At 42.8% G+C, this 21104-nt stretch overlaps 1 protein-coding gene across 1 annotated transcript in view; it reads right to left on the bottom strand.

Annotated features, from left to right (window-relative positions):
- LMBR1 (limb development membrane protein 1) overlaps positions 1 to 4046 on the bottom strand; it is an 81116-nt gene extending 77070 nt beyond the window's left edge. Inside the window, exon 1 of the mRNA XM_052806780.1 lies at positions 3724 to 4046. Within this exon, the coding sequence (XP_052662740.1) occupies positions 3724 to 3786 (63 nt within the window). The 5' untranslated portion in view covers positions 3787 to 4046. The remainder of the gene's footprint in view (positions 1 to 3723) is intronic.
- Positions 4047 to 21104: the final 17058 nt, after the last annotated feature.

Here is a 21104-nt window from a genome sequence, read left to right as displayed (position 1 = left end):
CAGGGGAACACAGAGACTGAACCATTGCACTTGCTTCAATTGTGTTTGAAATAGACAGTTCACAACAATACTAGCGGAAAACCCAACACTTCATAATTATGTTGTATAAACAGACATAATAATAGGACACAAGGGAAAAGCAGTTCCCTAAAAGCTTAAATATCCTCCGTGGACATGCAAGATTTCAGCAAACTATAAATTAATCTAAAGAATCAAGAAACGCAAGCTAATTAAGTGTACAGAAATAACAGATAGTATCAAACCAGCACAGAACATTGTCTGGCCTTTACAACTCTTTCATACGAATGCTGATCAACTACAGAACACAGATGCTCTTCTATATTTTGTAACCAACTACAGCTGCTTTTCAGAGAGATGCCCCTTTTAGTTAGAACTGAGTATGAGTCTGGCTTTATTGAAGTCAAGGCTCTCATTGACTTAGAGCAAACTCATGGCTGTGCCATGTCTCTTATACTGGGTCATCAGTCCCCAATCTCCGTGCTTACTTTACTGAATCTGAATTTTAAAGTTTGTACAAGTCTGAAAGAGTCTGGGTGTTTTCAATAACTGTTCCAAACAACAGATCCTCAACACAGCAGATTCACATTTGAAGAGCCACACCAAAACTAGACTAGGGAGTTAACCTCCTATTAGTAAAAGATCATCCTCATGAAGCAACAAAATACAAGGCAGATTATTTTCTTGAAAAAAACAGGTACCATACAGACACTCCAAACAAGGTCAAGAGTGAAAGGGCCCGAGTTAAATTAAGCATTAAATCACAGAGACAGTCACCTCAAAAGCAGATGAAGGATTTATTTTAAAAAATAATCTTTTACTACCCTTGCTCAGTCTATAAACGTGTTAGAAACATTTGTCTTTTCAAGGCAGAATTAGCAGAAGTTGGCACCTACAGAAAGAGACAGGCACCACTAGCAGAAGGATAACTAGCCTTTAATTTTTGTTACGTAACACAACTTTATGGAAAACTTTGTAGCTTGCCAGTTCAGAGAATAAATGAAACAGAAATGAAGCATTACACTGAAGTTAAGCTTAGTGTGCCCTTAGGACTCTACCAGAAAGCACAATCTAGAAATTCTCTATCTATTCAAAGAAAATGAAAAAAATTGAAAAGGATTTTCTTTTCAACTACATCAACTTACTTTGATTTCTCTTCTCTCATGAATGTATCATTTTAGCTTCCAGTAAAGATTGTGCCACACAACTAGGTCTCCAAAGACAATACTACCAGATTCCATAAATTTGACTTAGTTCTTACAGGCATATAGAGGTCTCCTCCACTGTAATATTACGCAACAAACATCAAATCCTTCTGTTAACTGCTCCACTACCCCCAGCCCACCTGCAGCTGGAATGAAAGTCTCATGCATGTGTCAGAAAGTGGAATATGTTCCCTCCTCCAGCTGAGGGGCTGATGATTATACCCACTACCCACACAACAACTATTTGCATATTTAAGAAATTGTATTCACCATGTAACTTCATGACCAGCAAGGGCAGGAATGATTAGGAGGGGATGTTAACATAATGGTACATGTAAGCGACATACTCTGTATACTTTATTATGCTTAAACTAACCACAAGCGTAAACATACTTGCAATACGCTGCTGCAGCTATGCAAGAGCCACAAGAAGGTTTTATACTCAGCTGTGGATGGCAGCAGTTTATGCACTCAAGAAGCCCTGTGGTCTTAAAACATAAATTAAAGACAAGATCACAACTGTACCAATGCATGATTTAAAAGGCAAAATTGTTATTATTATCCCTACTGATTAAACCATAACATAGACGGCCTGTCATCAATATTGAATATGAAAGTACAGTTTCAAGAGCAAGAATATTCTGCCTCCACTGTCCAAATAAAGCAACACTGTACCTCTAAAATGTGAGTTATAGTCTTATGTGATTTCTTATGTGACTACACCAATAGGAAGAGTTACCAATTGTTCTAGAGGGGCTGAAAAAGCTTTAGAGAGGTAGCTGCAGTATAGATGAGTTAGTTCTTTAAGATTTAATAGACCTTCACTATTTGCAACAGTTCCTGGAGAGGCTGCACACAGCCATTCCTTCGGACTCAAAATTTGTGCATCCTACTAAGTTCAAAAGCACAATATGTAGCACATGATGTATCAGAACAAGACTGGTGGATATAAGTAGGAGATGATTAGCAAACAACGAAACACAAATGGAAAAAGGGTCATTGGGGAAAAGATGGATGCTAGCATCCAGGAGAGATGCATGGTTTGTGCATACACCTGTGTTTTCGTAGCACAAAGGAGATTAAGGTAACGCTTGAAGACCTCTTTACAAAAACATAGTTTTCTTTTCATGCCCCTCCACTGGTTACGGCTCTCATGACATACACAACATCTACTCACAGAAAAGAGACGGTCCAGAAAATCTCCTAAAGTAACAGTTCTCTTCATACAGACTTGTTCTGCACTCTTCAGAAAATAATATCCCAGAAACATAACACTTCACCAGAAGAAAGAAGGTCTTAACATATGGATTCATAAAAAAATAGAAAAGAAATTAACACACTAGGGATCCAAGCAAGTCTCTGTTATCAAATAACCTAACCATAGGCCTACACAAATCAGTTAACAGTGGTATTTAATACTGTCTCCCAATACAGCTGAAAAATATTTAAAGCTAAATTATGAAATCATATTTTAACTCAAGAAATCCATTCTTATACAGCAGTAACCACAAAGAGAATGCAATTGCTGAGCTGAGATAGGATAGCATGTACACAGAAGACAACACTGTGTGTCTCCTATGCGCAGCATGTATTTCCTTCCTTGAACTGAAGCAGAAGAGAGACAAGCCCCATCAAAACAACTCTATCAGCTTTGAATAGTCCTGAAAACAATTATGAGGCAGTCAGAGAGGAAACCACAACAGCTCTCTCCATCTGCGCATAAGGTATAGTGTTGCACTTGACTACAGAAGGTTGAGGAAGATGGGACAGCACAGGCACTGCTTATGTGCTCTGTGCGGCTCCACTTGGAAAGCATGCGGCACGCAGCACCACCGAGAACGACATGAGGGGTTGGGGAAAACACGAAGGTTACACACATCCGTTGCAAACAGCGCAGCAAAAGACAGGAGGATCTTAGTATCACAAGCGATAACGTGAAATCCCATGCACGTCTTACAGTAAGAAGGCTGCACTTGAAGGCTGAGGTCTTGAACACGTTGTAACACAGTGGACAGGAGTACATTCAGAAGCACACCTATCTCCTGCACACAGTACCTCCCCTTTTCGCTGAAGGCACAGGGAGAGGGAAGCCCTCAACCGGGTAAGAGCTGGGATCCTCACCAGCCGGCCCTCATGCCCCCTCACACCCAGCCCGGAGGGAGGAGGGATGCACGCACAGCTATGCCCACACGGGACACGCCACCCAAGTCAGCCTGGACACGGGGGGGGGGGGGGGGGCGAGGGGCAAAGCAGCGAAGGGCAGGCAACGGCAGAGGGAACGAGCGGGACAACCCCACGGCTGCCCGGCGACGGGGGACTTTGGGGGGGGAAGCGGAGGGAACGACAAGGAGCGGGGGGGGGGGGGGGGGGGGGGGTTGTCCCACGGCAGCGCGGCCTCCGCGGCACCGCAATGACAGGTCAGGGAGGAAGGCGGGAGGGGGGGACCGCGCAGCCGGGGACCTGCGAGGGCAGGCGGCCGCGGGGGGCCGGCGGCGCCTACCGTGTACTCCCGCACTTGGCTGTGGAAGTTCTGCTCGCGGATCGTCACCTCGTCCGCTTCCATCCTTCATAGTCCCGCGGCCCCCGCGCGCAATGGCGGCCGCCGCCGCCGCGCCTGCTCCTGCCCTCCCGGCGGCAGGCGGGCCACCATGGCCAGCGGCAGCGCCGGCTGCTCCCCCGGGCCCTGGCGGCGGCTGAGGGGCCCTGGCGGCGGCGCTGGCGGCTGGCTCCGCCGCTCTGTCACCGTCCGGCTGGGGCACGGAGACGGAGGAGGAGGAGGAGGAGGAGGAGGAAGGGCGGGCAGCACCGCCTCAACTCCTCCTGCTGCGTCACCACGCAGCGTCCCCGCGCACGCCACGGCCCCGCCCCTAACCCCCCCGAGGGCGGAGAGGCGGGGCTAACGGGTAGGAGGCGTGGTCAAGCCGCCCCGGGGCGGGGGAGGGACGAAGGGCGGGGCTTAACTTTAAGCGCGGGGAGGGCGACCCAACGCCCGGGGCTGTGACTGAAAGGAAGGCGGGAGTTAGGCTGGGAGGGGCGTGGCCGTGGCGGGGGCGGAGCCAGGGGAGTGCGCCGGGGCGAAAGGGGCGGGGCTTGAGGAGCGGGGAGGGGGTGGGGGGGTTGCTGGGTTTGCCCGGAAAGGGGGGGCTTCGCGCCAGTCTGGAGACTGGTGGGGGACAGGCCGAGCCCGGGGGGGGGGGGGGGGGGGACAGGGAGCAGAGGGGGATGGAAGAGGAGGCACCCGCGCTGCCCTGAGGAAAGGGACAGGAGGCTCCTGAGGCGCTGGCAGGGGAGAGCTTCAGGCGCAGGGCCCGGCGGGCAGCCCCCCTCCCCTGGGAGAAGTCACCAGAGCAGTCTGGGCCCCGGGGGTCGCCTGCGAGGTTCAGCCGGCCCTACCCGGGAAGGCCCCTCAGGAGATGGGTGTGAAGAGGGGTTGCCCTCCCCCCTCGGGGAGCAGGGTGGCCAGGGGTGTCAGTCACCGAACTGGATAACAACGTGAGGGGGTCTGGGGGTGTTCTGGTCGAGCCCCCTCCTGGGGCTCAGTCTGCCCCATAAATGCATCAGAATTTATAGTTTGAAAGACCGTACTTAAGTTAAAACTTGTATTCTGCTTGCCTGGAGCAGCTTTGTGTCTTTGATTTCTGTTGACAAATTGGTGTGTTGGTTTTTGGCCAAGGGCTGCAGTACGAAGGCACGATCTCCCAGTTGTTCTGGATTCAGTTGTCCTATTCCCTCTGTACACACAGGCAATTTTCTTTCTGAGTTTGCAAGCAGATCAATTGTCTAAATATACACAGAAAACTATTAATCTAGGGCACACTATAAATTATAGATGGTGATTTAGCAAATCAAAGAATTACTTCTATGCAAATATGTAACATTATTCCAAGGAAGTTTCAAAAGTAAGGATCATCACTTTCTGCCTGTTTACATCTATTGATGCATTATACATGATATCCATGCCAATTATAATTCAGATTATATTCACTTCCCAGCCCCTGGCCCATTTTCTTGGTTAAAAGCAGATGGTGGGGTATTTATTAAATTTTAGAGTTAGCAAAAGTAATCTTTGACTGTCTAATGTGTTTCTTGCACTTCTGAATGGATGCAGAACTTCCTTCAGCTTCAGTACAGCCACGGTTTTACCCTTGTTCTTGTGATACTTGTGAAGATACAGACAAGGTATTTGCAGGCAGAATCATACCATGGGTGTGAGAGGTCAGAAATGTCCCCACTCTCTCTCCTCCTGAAGTCCACTGCTCACAGAGGGTGACTTTCTAGGTATTCACTGAGGCTGTCAGAACAGGAGAGGACCATTAAAAGCAGACGTGAAGGAGCAGAGAGCACAGTCCTTGAGATGCTTCTTGGGAAAAGCCATCCTACTTTAAAGCTAGTCCCCGTGCAGCACTAGATTGTGTCTGATAGACAATATTATTACTCATCTGTTTTTTAATTCAATTATTCCCACTTCAATCATCTTGTCTTCTTCAGATGCTGAAAGTGGTGAAAGCATCCGTAGCTGCCAAGAGGAACTTTATATGAGACTTTGGTTTGTGAGAGTGGCTGGTGCTCTTCCCCTCTCAGGAGCTGGTCCAGAGAGAACAGTATAAGGGAAGACAAGGTTTATAGGTAGGAGTAATATATTTTATTATAACAAGAAACACAGCTGGAAAAAGTAGAGCACTGTTCAGCATGCAATAACCTGTCCTCAGAGAAATCAAATTCTCTCAGAGCTGTCTATAGAAATTATGTCAGTGGACTCAAAGACAAACCCTGCTCTTACAAAGTGTCATGCTTAACGTTTGTACAGAACAGATAGGTTCCCAGCTTTCATCATCTTGTATAAGAGACCTACACAACAAATTGCAATGGTATTATAACCAGGTTGTTAGGAACCTAGCATTTAGGCCCTCACGAGATTTGCAATGAAGACAGAAGTGTTGTAGCCAGAATGAACCAGATCTAAGAACTGGGGAGACCAGAAGGTCCAGTCAAAGGGGAAAAACGGGAACAATCAGAGATTAGGCCAACAATCAGTATGTTAAAATATACATACTAATACCAAGACAAAGGAGTAGCATCGTTGGAGTTCAGGCCACACTCAAGCAGCGAGTTGATCCAGGCAACAAGGATGACCCACAAAAAGATGGAAGAGTGAAGCAGTTTGGGGAAGAACAGACAGTGAAAGCCACAGTTAGGAGTCAAGAGATGGAGCTAAGCTTAAGGCTGGGCAATCTAGAGGCTTTTAGGGAATCTCTGCCAGTAAATACCAATATCTACTCCCAGTTAGTTAGGAATCTAGCCCTGAGGTGAGATTTAGTTCCTGAGCTATCTGAGAAATGATTCACCCACTGCTAAGGAACAGCTCATTGAATCTGAAGCTAAGTTTATTTCATTAAGGAGGTCTGAGAGTTGTACCTAGGCGCCAAGGATTTCATACATTTCTAACTTTACATACAGACATATTAAACACTGCTCTGAAATAGAAGGTTGTAAGGAAAACAAACTGTACTTTTGTAGCTGTTAGAGAAATAAAATTAAGTTTAAGATTTAGCAGAACTGAACCTTCCACTACCACTTGGGCTGTATGTTTTCTTTTTAATCTATTGAATTTGAAATATATCTGAGGAGAAGATACATAACATAATTTGTCTCATACTATGGACTAGCAAGTTCTTTCTTCCATTTCTAGCAGATGAATCATCAGAAACATGATACACATTTATATTTGCTAAAAAGATGGGGGGCAGGAATAGCTTCGATCCTTTCTTGGGCAGAAGTTATTGCTCAGTTCCAAGGTGTCTACATCACAAAGGAAGGTCATGGTAGCCACCACAGCAAAATCTATTTATATCGAAGGAACTGCAGTCTAGAGTAGGCAGTTCTTGCAAACTGATGAGAAGGCTGACTGATAAATCCATTGATTGTTTATGGAATGTATCGGCTTTGTGTGGCAAGGTTTTGGTAGCGGGGGGGTTACAGGGGTGGCTTCTGTAAGAAGCTGCTGGAAGCTTCCCCTGTGTCCGACAGAGCCCATACCAGCCGGCTCTAAGACGGACCCACCGCCAGCCAAGGCCGAGCCAATCAGCGATCATGGTAACGCCTCTGTGATAACATTTTAAGAAGGGAAAAAAGTTGGGACAGACGGAAACAGCAGCCAGAGAGAGGAGTGAGAACACGTTAAGACAAACAACCCTGCAGACCCCCAGGTCAGTGCAGAAGGAGGGGGAGGAGGTGCTCCAGGCGCCGGAGCAGAGATTCCCCTGCAGCCCGTGGGGAAGACCATGGTGAGGCAGGCTGTCCCCCTGCAGCCCAGGGAGGTCCACGGTGGAGCAGATCTCCACCTGCAGCCCGGGGAGGACCCCATGCCGGAGCAGGTGGGTTCCCGAAGGAGGCTGTGACCCCGTGGGAACCCCGCGCTGGAGCAGGCTCCTGGCAGGACCTGCGGATCTGTGGAGAGAGGAGCCCACGGAGCAGGTTTTCTGGCAGGACTTGTGACCCCACGGGGGACCCACGCTGGAGCAGTGTGCTCCTGAAGGACTGCACGCCGTGGAAAAGACCCACGCTGGAGCAGTTCGTGAAGAACTGCAGCCCGTGGGAAGGACCCACGTTGCAGAAGTTTGTGGAGGACTGTCTCCCGTGGGTGGGACCCCACGCTGGAGCAGGGAAAGAGTGTGATGAGTCCTCCCCCTGAGGAGGATGAAGCGGCAGAAAATAACCTGTGATGAACTGACCATAAACCCCATTCCCCATCCCCCTGTGCCGCTGGGGGGGGTTGGTAGAGAATCCGGGAGTGAAGTTGTGTCTGGGAAGAAGGGAGGGGTGGAGGGAAGGTGTTCTGAGATTTGGTTTTGTTTCTCATTACCCTACCCTGGTTGATTTGTAATAAATTGAGTTAATTTTCCCCAAGCTGAGTCTGTTTTGCCCATGATGGTAATTGGTGAGAGATCTCTCCTGTCCTTATCTCGACCCACAAGCTTTTTGTTATATTTTCTCTCCCCTGTCCAGCTGAGGAGGGGGAGTGATAGAATGGCTCTGGTGGGCACCTGGCATCCAGCCAGGGTCAACCCACCACATGGGAGTACAAAAGTTTCTTTTGGTATGCTTCAAAATACTAAACCCCAAAATTAAGCCTGAGGTACCTTGCACTAGAGGGTTGTTAAAAGACCTCTAGATGGTTTTCATCCATACCTCAGACAAAACAAAGACAGTGCTGGAGGGACTGTCCTCAGCAATTCTTAGGACCTCCTTGGTAACCCCAAGCAGCTTGGTCTATGTATAAGCTATACATGATTTAGGTGTAAATAGAATATTTTCTCAAGCTGGTAACATACAGATATACACACACAAAAAGAGTAATGAAAAACAGACTTCTATTAAACCTAAATTTAGTGGTGCCTAACCCCTCAGCAAAAAAGTTGAGAGGATTTAATAGATTTTGCTCAGTTTATTCCTTTTCAGCATAGTTTTAAAAGAACAGTTTTTCAGCTTCAGGTTAACCCAGTAAGTGTTTGGTACCCTGAATCCCCAAGGAGGGTTTTATGTGCGCTGGGTTAACTCTGAGATTCTCCAGAAAAAAATGTTGGGATATTCAAGCTAATAAAATTAGTTGAATTGGCTAAAATCAAAGTTGCTAAAGTAGGAACTGTTTCACTGGAAAAGTTCCCACAGAATTTGTCAATGGATTTTAGATCACTGTCTTTAACTGTAAATGTGAAATTAGCACCATGCCTTTAAATCTAAATTTATCTAGCAGCATTTGAATAGGTGATGCCTTCTTTTCAAGTCATCATTCAGCCAAATGCAGCTTGGATTAAACAGAAAATAGGAAGTTGTTCTCTCAGTTAATATGACTACCTACATGATTACATTCAAGATATTGCCTAAGAATTAGCCAGATTGAAACCCATTTTAGTAAGTTGCTGAGAGTTACCATTGATTTTAAAGAGAATTTCGGGTAAACATGCCACAGATGATACCCAGCACTTCACGTATTCAAAAGCCAGTTATGGAAGTCAAAAAGACAGACTGAAAATTTAAAATAACTTGATCATCGTATAAAGAAATATTATGCTATCATAATTATACAGATTAAGATTATTTATTGGGTGATCATTTCATGGGTGATTGTTTGGTAAGCTAAAGCATAGCAAGAATTGCATTATAACTTGAGAAAGCCAGATCATTCGGTCTTGGATCTGGATTCAACTTGAAATATTGCTGACTGGCATTTCATTTCTATTCATACCTTCTTTCTATTTTGTATTTGTTTGCTTTTTTAAATATAAAAGCATGATTTTTTTATTCCAAACACTTCCAGCCTCTATCTTCATTGTGTCAACACAGTAACACTAACTCCCCAGCTAAATGCTATAATATGGCATAATATTTTTTTTTTAATAGCCAAGGGAAAGAAATATAAATTAAAAATGAGAATGCTGGCACACAAAAATGGATATAAACTAGTTCAGTATAGACTCGCATAGGTACGTGCTGGATTTTATATATATATTCACCCCCAAAAATAGAAGAAAAAAAATGCATCATCAAAGTAATACAGTTTTGAACAGGCTTTTGAAATGAACATTTGACTAAAATATCTCCACTACTTTTAACTTAGAGTTTGGTCCATTTATAAGGAAAGAGTGAGATTGCTTTCAATAACCAAGGAACTGGATTCACTGATGAATAAACCCCCTTCTAGTCCTTAGGTTTGCTTCACTCATAGGAGTCTAGAGTCAGAAGACCTCTGCAGACTTTATAGTCAGAGGCATAAACTCTGCAGCAGTTCGGTTTTCTTAGGTAAAGGAAGCATAAGTCCTGTCATGAAGCTAGAACAGTTTCAATTCCATATCTAGGCCACATGAAGTGACTGAAAGCTCATTTTGCTTCCATTCACCTTTACCGTGTCTTTCATGTCCCACTGTGAGGACTCCAAACCCTCCTCAAAGTAAAACAAAAGAACCCAACAAAACAAAACAACAACAAAAAATCCCCACCACATTGCAGCTTAAACTTGGTTAGGAATGAGATAAAAGGAGATATTCAAGGATATGTGGCTGCATATAAAAGTCAAAGTTCACCTGCTATACAGATATGAACAAGCCCAGGGACATCTGCTTCATGCTGTCTATCCATGGCCGATTTGGCTGAATCTTCAAGTAGGTATTTTATTGGTAGAACTCCTAAACTCCTACCAGGTCAACTTTGTTACAGAGTTGAAGAATCAAAAAACAAACCAAACAAACAAAGAAAACAAACAAACAAACAAAAAAAAAGCCCTTCACTTTCACCAGTCTATGTCTGTTTTGAGCCCAGAAATTAGTGTTTGATTCAATCAGCCTCTGAAAAGCGTTCCACTAGAGTAGACGGATCAAGAGTGAAAACTCTCTACTTCTCTTTATGGTGTGTTCAATATTTAATTACCATCTGTATTAAAAATCATGCCTTATTTCTGATTTGAATTTTAGTGCCTTCAGCTTTTATGGTTCTTATTCTGTCCTTCCCAGCTACAGCTAAGAACTTTAATACTTGATACTTCCTGCTAACGACAATTCACCTCAAAATCTCCTTTTCAGTCAGTTAAAAAGATTTACTCCAAGTAAATTTACTCTTTAAAGATTTTTATCAACCATGAACTCAATTTTTTTTTCTTTCTTCCCTGAATTCTCTCCAAACTCTTAACATACTTATTAAAATGCAGGCAAAAGAACTAAAAGCAGTAATCTAGGCATGGTTTCAGCAATTCTATGAACAGATGTAAAATCACCTCCTTATTTTATACTTTCTGTTACAGACCACTTTAATCATTACAGAGGAAAACAGCACACAGCTTCAGAGGTGAAAAACATGATTAATTCCCAGAGGTAAATGGGATGTGCAATTGAAGAAACTTGTATCTACTCCTGTCTTCCTGCTATCAGAAGTCTGGCTGTAGGTAACAGGCTTCCTTGTGGCAGACCTAAAGTAAGATTAACGGCTCTTTATCTTTGTTTTGGGTTGCTATATCCACTTATTTGCTTATATAGAGTAAAACCAGTTTTAGGGACATTTTAATCCAAATGCTATAGCAATCATTTCCTTGAAGTAGAAAATAGTGGCTACCTCTGAACTTTGCTCATATCAACCAGCAGGAATCCGTAATTTCTATTCTAAATCATTGTTCTCCAGATACAGCCCTGGTTCTGTAGATAGAACCTCGATTCCTTGTTCCCGGTGCATCCACGGACACTTGACTGAATTCAAGCCTCTTGTTTTCTGCTTCCCAAACATTTCAGAACATTTCAGATTGTTCTGTATGATTAGGTCATCTTTGTAATTTATCACTCTGTTATTTCCAGTATTTGCCAACTTTTGTGTGTCATCTACCACTAGTATTAGCAGTGATTTGTCGACCAGCATACATCCTTAAAAAAAAAATAATAATAATTTCCATCCCTCAAATCAATTTTTCTTATAATTTTTCTCATCTTTGGTAACTTCCTGACATACTAAGTACATATTATACTGGTTGCGAGTGTTATGTTTGCCCATATGGAATATGAGCTTGCCAATATCATGGGTTGGTTCCATGGCAACATCATAACGGAATCCAAAGGAGTTATTTGAGAGTGAAGCCAATATTTTTTGTGTCAGCAAATAATCATTAGAAGCTTTAATGTTGTTTTACCACTGGTTGAATAAAAGCACCAGCAAGTCTCTGAAACCAAAGTGTCACAAATAATTTTTCTGTTCTTACAGAACAGATGCTTTCTTCACTCCTGTGCTTTCTCTTCAGTCTATGTCTAGTTCCCATTCCTGAAGTGCTTACACAGTACCATTTAAAATTACTCCAGCCCCTGCTCCACTTTAGTGTGTTGCATACATAGCATGATAGCATTACATCTACACAATGTGCTGCACAGGCTGTAAAGTCTCACCCATCACTACGTCTGTGCTTTCTCTGCAAGTTTTGCAGATTGTTTACCTTTCATTGCTTCTCTGTCCTTTTTGAATGTTCTCCTTTGATTTGTGGGCCATTCAACATCTTTCATTAGACATCTTAGTCTGCTAATTTACTATTGATTCTATAACATGTGACCATGCATTAACTGTATTAAAATGATGAAAATGCAAATATCCACCCATATCAGTTCCTGACTACTTAACATGGCTGTACTCATTGTCCTTTAAAAAAAAAAAAAATCATTAATCTGCTGGACCATCTGTGCTCATTCTAAACTATCCTCAAGTTATTTTTTGTTAGTTATGCAGTTTTGAGAAATGAAATTTTACAATTTTTGGAGAAGATAGGCTGCACTACCAAATCCTTAAACAATAAAAAAACACTTTTGGTATTAAATAATTTTATTTTTCTCTCTTAAATTCAGTATCTGACTCATCATGACTAAGATGACTGTACTGTTAAATACCACACGGAAGACATTTCAAAAATCTATCCAGTATTAAACTATAACCGTTTTCCTCTGGTTGACAAAATCACATTGTATAAATTTAGTCTTTGAAAGTAAGCCATGCACCTTTTATGAAGGACTTTTATCCAAAATGCTAGAAATTTTAAAGGAAATAAATCATCTTAATTTCTAAAATTAATAGGTGCAAGATTTATTCTTAAATCATGGATACTCCTTTCTAATTAAATTCAAATGTGTTTAATGCATCTCAAGAGTGTTAAGATAATAAGTAGTCCTTTTCTGGAATTTAACATCCTCGATCCCTGTCAATAATTATATTGGGTGACTAATAAAATATGATGCCAGGCATTTTTTAAAATCTTTATCTTCCTCCTCTGTCTCATTAGCAAAATGAATAGGTTTGCTCCACAGGCACCACCTAATCTGGAGAATTCAATGTTGTTCAAGGACATTGCAAATAAATTTCAGCAGGTATTCCTTCATGCGACAGTCATATATAAAATGCACTTTTATAATATCTGCCAGTTGCCATGCTAAAGTTTCTCTTTGCTGTATAAGCTTATTATTAGCATCAAAGGCTGGAAGGCCAAAAGGGGCCACTACAACTGTCAAGTCTGATCTCTTGACCAGGAAAACTTTATGCAGTTATCCCATCATAGGATCATAGAACGGTTTGGGTTGGAAGGGACCTTAAAGATCATCTAGTTCCAGCCCCCCTGCCATGGGCAGGGACACCTTCCACTAGACCAGGTTGCTCAAAGCCCCATCCAACCTGGCCTTGAACACTTCCAGGGATGGGTGTCGTGGTTTAACCCCAGCCAGCAACTAAACACCACGCAGCCGCTCACTCACTCCCCCCCACCCAGTGGGATGGGGGAGAAAATCGGGAAAAGAAGCAAAACCCGTGGGTTGAGATAAGAACGGTTTAATAGAACAGAAAAGAAGAAACTAATAATGATAATGATAACACTCATAAAATGACAACAGCAATAATGAAAGGATTGGAATGTACAAATGATGTGCAGTGCAATTGCTCACCACCCGCCGACCGACACCCAGCCAGTCCCCGAGCGGCGAATCCCTGCCCCCCACTTCCCCGTTCCTATACTGGATGGGACGTCCCATGGTATGGAATACACTGTTGGCCAGTTTGGGTCAGCTGCCCTGGCTGTGTCCTGTGCCAACTTCTTGTGCCCCTCCAGCTTTCTCACTGGCTGGGCATGAGAAGCTGAAAAATCCTTGACATTAGTCTAAACACTACTGAGCAACAACTGAAAACATCAGTGTTATCAACATTCTTCGCTCTGAACTCAAAACATAGCACTGTACCAGCTACTAGGAAGACAGTTAACTCTATCCCAGCTGAAACCAGGACAATGGGGCATCCACAACCTCTCTGGGCAACCTCTTCCAGTGCCTCACCACCCTCACAGGGAAGAACTTCTTCCTTATATCTAATCTAAATCTACCCTCTTTCAGTTTAAAGCCATTACCCCTTGCCCTATCATTACATGCCCTTGGAAAAAGTGCCTCCCCAGCTTCTTGTAGGCCCCCTTTAGGTACTGGAAGGCTGCTATAAGGTCATCCCAGAGCCTTCTCGTCTTCAGGCTGAACAACCCCAACTCTCTTAGCCTGTCTTCATAGGAGAGGTGCTCCAGCCTTCTGATCATCTTCGTGGCCTTCCTCTGGACTTGGTCCGACAGGTTCATGTTTCTTATGTTGGTGGCCCCAGAGCTGAAAGCAGTACTCCAGATGAGGTCTCATGAGAGCAGGGTAGAGGGGCAGAATCACCTCCCTTGACCTGCTAGTCATGCTTCTCTTGATGCAGCCCAGGATACAGTTGGCTTTCTGGGCTGCAGATGCACATTGCAGGGTCATGTTGAGCTTCTCGCCAACCAACACCCCCAAGTCCTTCTCTGCAGGGCTGCTCTCAATCCACTCATGGCCCAGCCTGTATTTATGCTTGGGATTGCCCTGACCCATGTGCAGGACCTTGCACTTGGCCCTGTTGAACTTCATGAGGTTCGCACTGGCCCACTCCTCAAGCCTGTCCAGGTCCCTCTGGATGGCATCCCTTTCCTCCAGTGTGTTGACCACACCACACAGCTTGGTGTCACTGGCAAACTTGCTGAGGGTCTCGCTGTCCATGTTGCCAACACAGATGTTAAACAGCACCGGTCCCAATACCAACCCCTGAGGAATGCCACTCATCACTGGTCTCCACTTGGAAGACTACATCAAAGACTACACTCTAAGTAGAGCTCCGATGATCAGTATTTGACCCACAGAACATATAGCGCTTATCCATTCCACCAGTGGTCTATCAGAAAATGCTGACATCATGAGAACAGATTATTTTATAACATAAGACAATACTTATTTTCAGAAGCTGGACTCAGATCTAGCAGGCCTTTCAACAAAAATCATGCCAGTAATGTGAAATTAGCTAATTTGTTCTTGAGAGTTTTACTTCCTGAGTTTAACTTCCTATCTCAAGTAGATATTACATTACAGTAATTACACCTCCGAGTAACAAAAATATGGCAGTATCCTCAACCCCTGACATGATATATAGTCCTCTGGCCCTCATATAAAAGCAAAAGCCATCTCAGGTGACTTTAAACATTTGGGTATGTCTTAAGTATTTGAATGGAGGACTCCAGAGATTTCATACTGTCTTGAAGGTGGGAGGATAGAACAAGGAGTAAGTCATGATTCATCCAACACTTTAAAATATTTTCATCTTCCTAATTTTAGGTCCTGTAAGCCATACATTTGATTCAAATTATACCCACCCTGCCAGTGATTGCAACTGCAGAGATACCCCATGCTGAATGTTCCATATATGTCTATGCTACAAGGCACACATATGATATTTGACCATATTTTACATGTCGTATGTCACCTAAAATCATAGAATATCTTGAGTTGGCAGGGACCCACAAGGATCATCGAGTCCAACTCCCTGCTCCTCTCAGGACTACCTAACACTAAACCATATGACTAAGACCATTGTCCAGATGCTCTTTGAACTCTGACAGGCTTGGTGCCGTGACCACCTCCCTGGGGAGCCTGTTCCAGTGACCGCCCACCCTCTCAGTGAAGAACCTTTTCCTAATGTCCAGTCTGAACCTCCCCGTGACACAGCTTCATACCATTCCATAAAGCACCCCTTTGAAAGTCACTATCACACTGTGCCTGCTTAGTTTTTTTTCAATTTTATTGAGCTGTAGCCCTTGGCCTGGGAAAGGTCAATCTACACAACATACAGTAAAGCATGCAGCTGCCCTTCAAACCCTCCAAATCCAAGGTTTGTCTAGAGACTACTGTCCACACACTTCTCATCTGTCATCCACTTTCTTCACTCCCACCTATTCTGACTCGCATAAAGGTTGTTGCCAAGGACTGTGCCTCAAATGCCAGGCCACACTTAAAAAGAAGCCTGAAAAAAACCACAAGAGAAAATATCTCATAAAGGTCAGGCCTTCTTCCTGAAGCCAGCTCAAACTAGGCAGACACTTATCAGACACTGAAAGACATAGTTCTATCCTCCTGTGTTCCTTGCGACACCTGGAATCTCTCAAAGTACATTCAGCCTAAGTACAAGCAGAGACCATACTTAGCCTGTTCCCTGGGGCAGGCTGTCAGGGCCCTGAATGTCCCAATAGGCCCCTGACCAGCTCCACTGGGAACCTCCACCTATGCCACATCTACCTACTGACCTCTGGTTAAGTGGCAGACATTAACCACATCCAACTAAAAAAAACCCTCACCCTGCCCGGTCCCCACGGAAGGTGCTGGGGAACAGGAATTCCTCTGGGTATGGGGGTGTTGCAGAAGCCTTCAGGGCTGTGATCTGCCTCTGCGGCAGGGCTTAGTATCCACCAGGATTCTAAATTTAACCTGGAGCTGTTGGGCAACCCTGTGGGAAAGTTCCTGTGTGTAGAGCTCTATAGGAACTGTAATTCTAAATGAGGGACATGCCAGTCTACATTCTCATTTAAAAAAAAGTCCAATATAATGGTTTAAGAGTGGTGGAGTATGGGCATCAGTAAGTTGCTATGATGTCCTAGCATATCTCTTTCCCCTGATCTCATAAAGCTGGGAATGCCACCAACTATGTTAGAAATGTTGCAGATGCTTTCTCTGCCCCATCTTCTGCCTGGATTGTCTAGTCAAATTGCTTTGATACCTGAAAGCCTCTTAACAGCCTGATATCTGAGGCTGCTTCCTAGACTGGAGAATTCATGGAGGCACCTGAATCCAAGACAGATCAACTACAGAAGCAGACCCTGTCAATTTCCCCCAGTGACGTGGGTTTAGCATATGCCACCACGGATATGCGATGCCACCATCTTACTCTGTCTCAGGTTTTCCTATGCTCCAGAGGTGTGCAGGCAGGGTCAAAACTTCTTCATGACAATGCCACTACTCTCTGGCCTGTCTGTTTGCCATTGCCTCAGTAAATTTCACCCATGGCCTGGATGAAGTCATCCCAAGCCCTCTTACTGTCAGATGAATCCTACACATAGAAAAGGCATCTGTCTTCTGGTCTTTCAACGGAAGAGCAGCAGAGGGGAAGGTCTGCCTACATTACTGGCTTTCAAGTTGCATCTTGAACTTGTTGAACTGCGTAAGATGTGTTCTCTGCCTGACCAGGTGTGCCCTGCTCTCTTACATGCTGCTAATGGCTGATATGAGAGGAGTGGGACAACTCCTAGCCTTATCCACACAAGGTTGAAAGTATCAATATTCATCCTTTCATCTCCATCGTGTGTGATAATGGTCACTGACCCCATTTCTCATCAAAGATGTGGTCATGTATGGCTCAACCTGTAATAACTACCACCTGACATAGCAGTGCATCTTCTCCCTGGCCCAAGGAGATAATCATACCTTTGGCCTTGCTATAGGTGTCCTTCAGCTTTATTACCTCTAATCAATTCCCCCTATTTTCCACATGTTCCACATTGATATGGCTGTTTCAGTCAGGCTTTCCCAAAATTCTGGTCCCACCTTATAGAGAAAAAAAAGCAGAGAGCTCCATATGGCCCATCATATGACAGGTTCAGAGCTGTTGATGAGCTTAGCTCACCACAATATGCTGCCTCTGTATCATACATGAGAGGATAGAAGGCTGCAGAGTTTTTAGAGAAGCACAGAGACAAGGAGTTTCTTCAATGTAAAAGCAGGTACACCATTCATTCTTCTTTGAAGCATATTCCCTACAAACTGGTTACTGATAAACTTGCAGAATCTAGTTTTTCTATTTTCAGTACTGATAAGGTTACAAAGATGTCATCTGTTCAAAACAGATGGTCTTTTGTTTCTAAATCATGTTATTCTGTGAGTAATCACTTATTTAAATTGTGGGGATAGTACAAAGTTACCAAGGTTTCATAGGATACATTCATATTGTTTTGCATATTGTGCGTTGATACCTCAAAACTTATGTGCTTTTACAGAACAGTATTTTTTGTATTGTTGGTTAATTTGCCAAAAGCTAGACATATATTAAAAGTCTACATTAAAAGTCATTATAAGGCACACTGGGAAACCTGGATACAAAGGGGTCACTTCATCCTGAAGAGTAAAAACAACAAACCATAGGAAATAACTCTGCAGTTCATAGCCACTGGTAAAGTATTGCATAGGATGTAGTTTTCTTTGAAGTACCAGTAACGCTGCATAGCATTTGACAGAGTTTTACTCTTTACATAGTCATGTCTGCACTGAACACTGTTTCTGTAGCCTAACAGCCCACCTCCCTACACCATGCTCTGTCCTGTTACCATTGTGGGTATCCAAGTGCCATTACTCTGGGCATACACTGACCTGATAACATTGCCTTTTTTAAACCCTAGCCCACAGCATGCTTTGGTCCATTTACAGTCACATGCTCCCAGAATTAGCAAAATTGGAATATAATTTCAGACTATTTGCTGTCTCATTGTGTATTTACACCTGGATATCATCAACGAAGTAAGAAAACAACAAACCTCTCTCAAACGGGTCGTCACACTTCAACTCTGTTACCAAAGTGATATTTAGTCTTGAATGCATTCAGGCTGCTAGCAAATCTGCGAGGGAAATCATTGTTGAACATTGCTGTTGTCCTAAATAACACTATATGCTATGGCATATGTTTGGATTTTCTGTCGTAGTGGTAGAGGTAGCACAGCAGTGAACTCGTAACCTTCCCAAGTTCTCTTCATCCCACACATCACAGTAAAACACTAGCAGCACCCTAGTGAGATAAAATTTTTTTAATGGCTGAAATGCCAGCCATACTCCTTCCCTTCTTCTGTCTTACATCCCCACCACTGACTCCCACCTTCAGCACTATCACCACGCAGCAGGATCTGCTGGTACATCCTTCTACCCTTCCTATTTTCTGGTCATACCTTGTGTCGTGACAGGTTTGAGGGAACATCAGCTTTCCTGTCAAATAGCTCTGAAGGAAGCCACAAATTCCTTCTCTGTGGCCTAAAGAACCTTGCAGAATAACTGAATCAAAAACTATTTTGCCTGTTTGTGTTATAAAATTTATCACATAATTTGGCACTTAGGAAGCAATCCAGTGGCAGACACTGTACAACTCCAAGTTCCCTACATCTAATTGATTTTTGTATTACTGCAGGCTAATAATCTCCATAGAGCTTCTGAAAAACCCAAGCGAGGATTTCATTTTAGCACTTTGTAAAAGTACCCAAACACGTACCTCTTGGGCTGTAGCGCTGATCCTGTCCAGCTTTCTTCTTGTTCAGTTTGTTCCCACTACTCCTTCAGCAGTATTGACACAGCAATACATGGCCAGACAGAACTGAGGAAAATAATCTAGCAAAAATAAAAAAATTTAATCAGAATGAATTCTCTGAGCCAGTTCATTCTGTGTTCACACAGCAGAAGGAATGATATAACTGAGCAGAGGGAGCTACTCCAGCCACCACTGTTACAGAGAGAAATGCTTGTGAGCTACACTGTACACTCAAAGCAATCACAAATACGTTCTTCTGTCTGGCCAATGCCATTTTTAGTACTGAGTGCAATAGAAAATGTGAGAAACTATATTGTCCTCTTGCTCTGCACGTGCACAATCCTCATAAAGGATTCATGAGTCAAGAAATAACTATAGACCATAATTTTCAGATAGTTCTTCCTGCCTTATGTTATGGAATAAAAAATACTTATGCACAATGTCAGCGGGACAAGTTTGTTGCATTTTTTGGAAGAATTTGTTTAAAGATTCACTCATACAATAGATTTTAAAGTGTACGTTTTCAAATCATTAAATGAATTTATATATTGTATGAATACTTATACATAATGTCTGTCTGTGTATTTATACATCTAAATGTAAATAAAAATAAGCATGCACACATATAAATAAAGTTCTCTGAAATAGAGTTACCCTGCCATAGTATTAAAATAAGCTAGTGCAGAAGACAGCATTGCATAGTGTCCTCTACAGAATTTCTTTACAAGAGCCAGAATATACTAATTTGTATGCAGAGTTAATTTGAATCAAGGTACTGGTATTACATTTTTTTTTTTTTACAAAATCACTGTCTATTGACTTTTCTGAAAATGGTGGTTCTGCCTTTATAAAGGAGCAGCAGCTTATAGTATTCTTTCATATGAGTTTGTGTGAGTATGTATATGAAAGAAAGAAAAATACAGTTTAATTACTGTTGGAGTGTCTCTTCAGTTTATCATTTTATTCTGCAGTTTATATTTTATTTACTTAAGAAGAGCATCGAAGCCTGTGCCCCAAATAAACTCTGTATTTTAAGATAGAAGAAATATTTCAATGGCTGCTTAAATACAAGAACTAGTAAGTTTAAGTATTATAAACTGAAAAATATGATTATATATAAATCTGAAATAGACATAAACTAAAGCATTATCTTAGTTATCTTCCTCTCTTAGATGCATCACTGCATGCACAAAGCCATATACCCCAAATCAACGTCTTCACTGAAGCTACACTCTGGAAAAAAAAAGGGGGGGGGGAGTGGGGGGGAGTTTTGACTACACAGAAATATAATAAGAACGTCACAATGTGACATACAGTTTTTAATGAAATAAATTAATTGATAGCATGCAGATGCCAAGATTAAACACAGTAATAACAAAACATTAGCAAGCACTTTTAATGTAATTAAATTTTTGATGTATTACAATTTTTAGTGTGTAATTATTTTTTAAGGAACTGAAGAGTAACACTGGATCACACCCATACTTAACCTAGTTATTAAAGAATAAAATGCAACAAAGTTTTTAAATTCTATTTCAGAATAATAGTGCCTTGTCCATCACAAATAACAATGGCAAGATTTTTCTCATCTGATAATCACTCATAGCTATTACCTAATAAAAGGACAGTCCTTGGTACTATAAGAACCTATGGTCAGTCCAGATTGTAAGCAAGCATTGAAATGTGCTATATAAAGCATCTCAGCTTGCAAGC

Source organism: Harpia harpyja, chromosome 1 (genome assembly GCF_026419915.1).
Source record: "Harpia harpyja isolate bHarHar1 chromosome 1, bHarHar1 primary haplotype, whole genome shotgun sequence".
Lineage (NCBI taxonomy): Eukaryota > Metazoa > Chordata > Aves > Accipitriformes > Accipitridae > Harpia > Harpia harpyja.
This window is presented reverse-complemented; position numbering and strand designations above follow the sequence as displayed.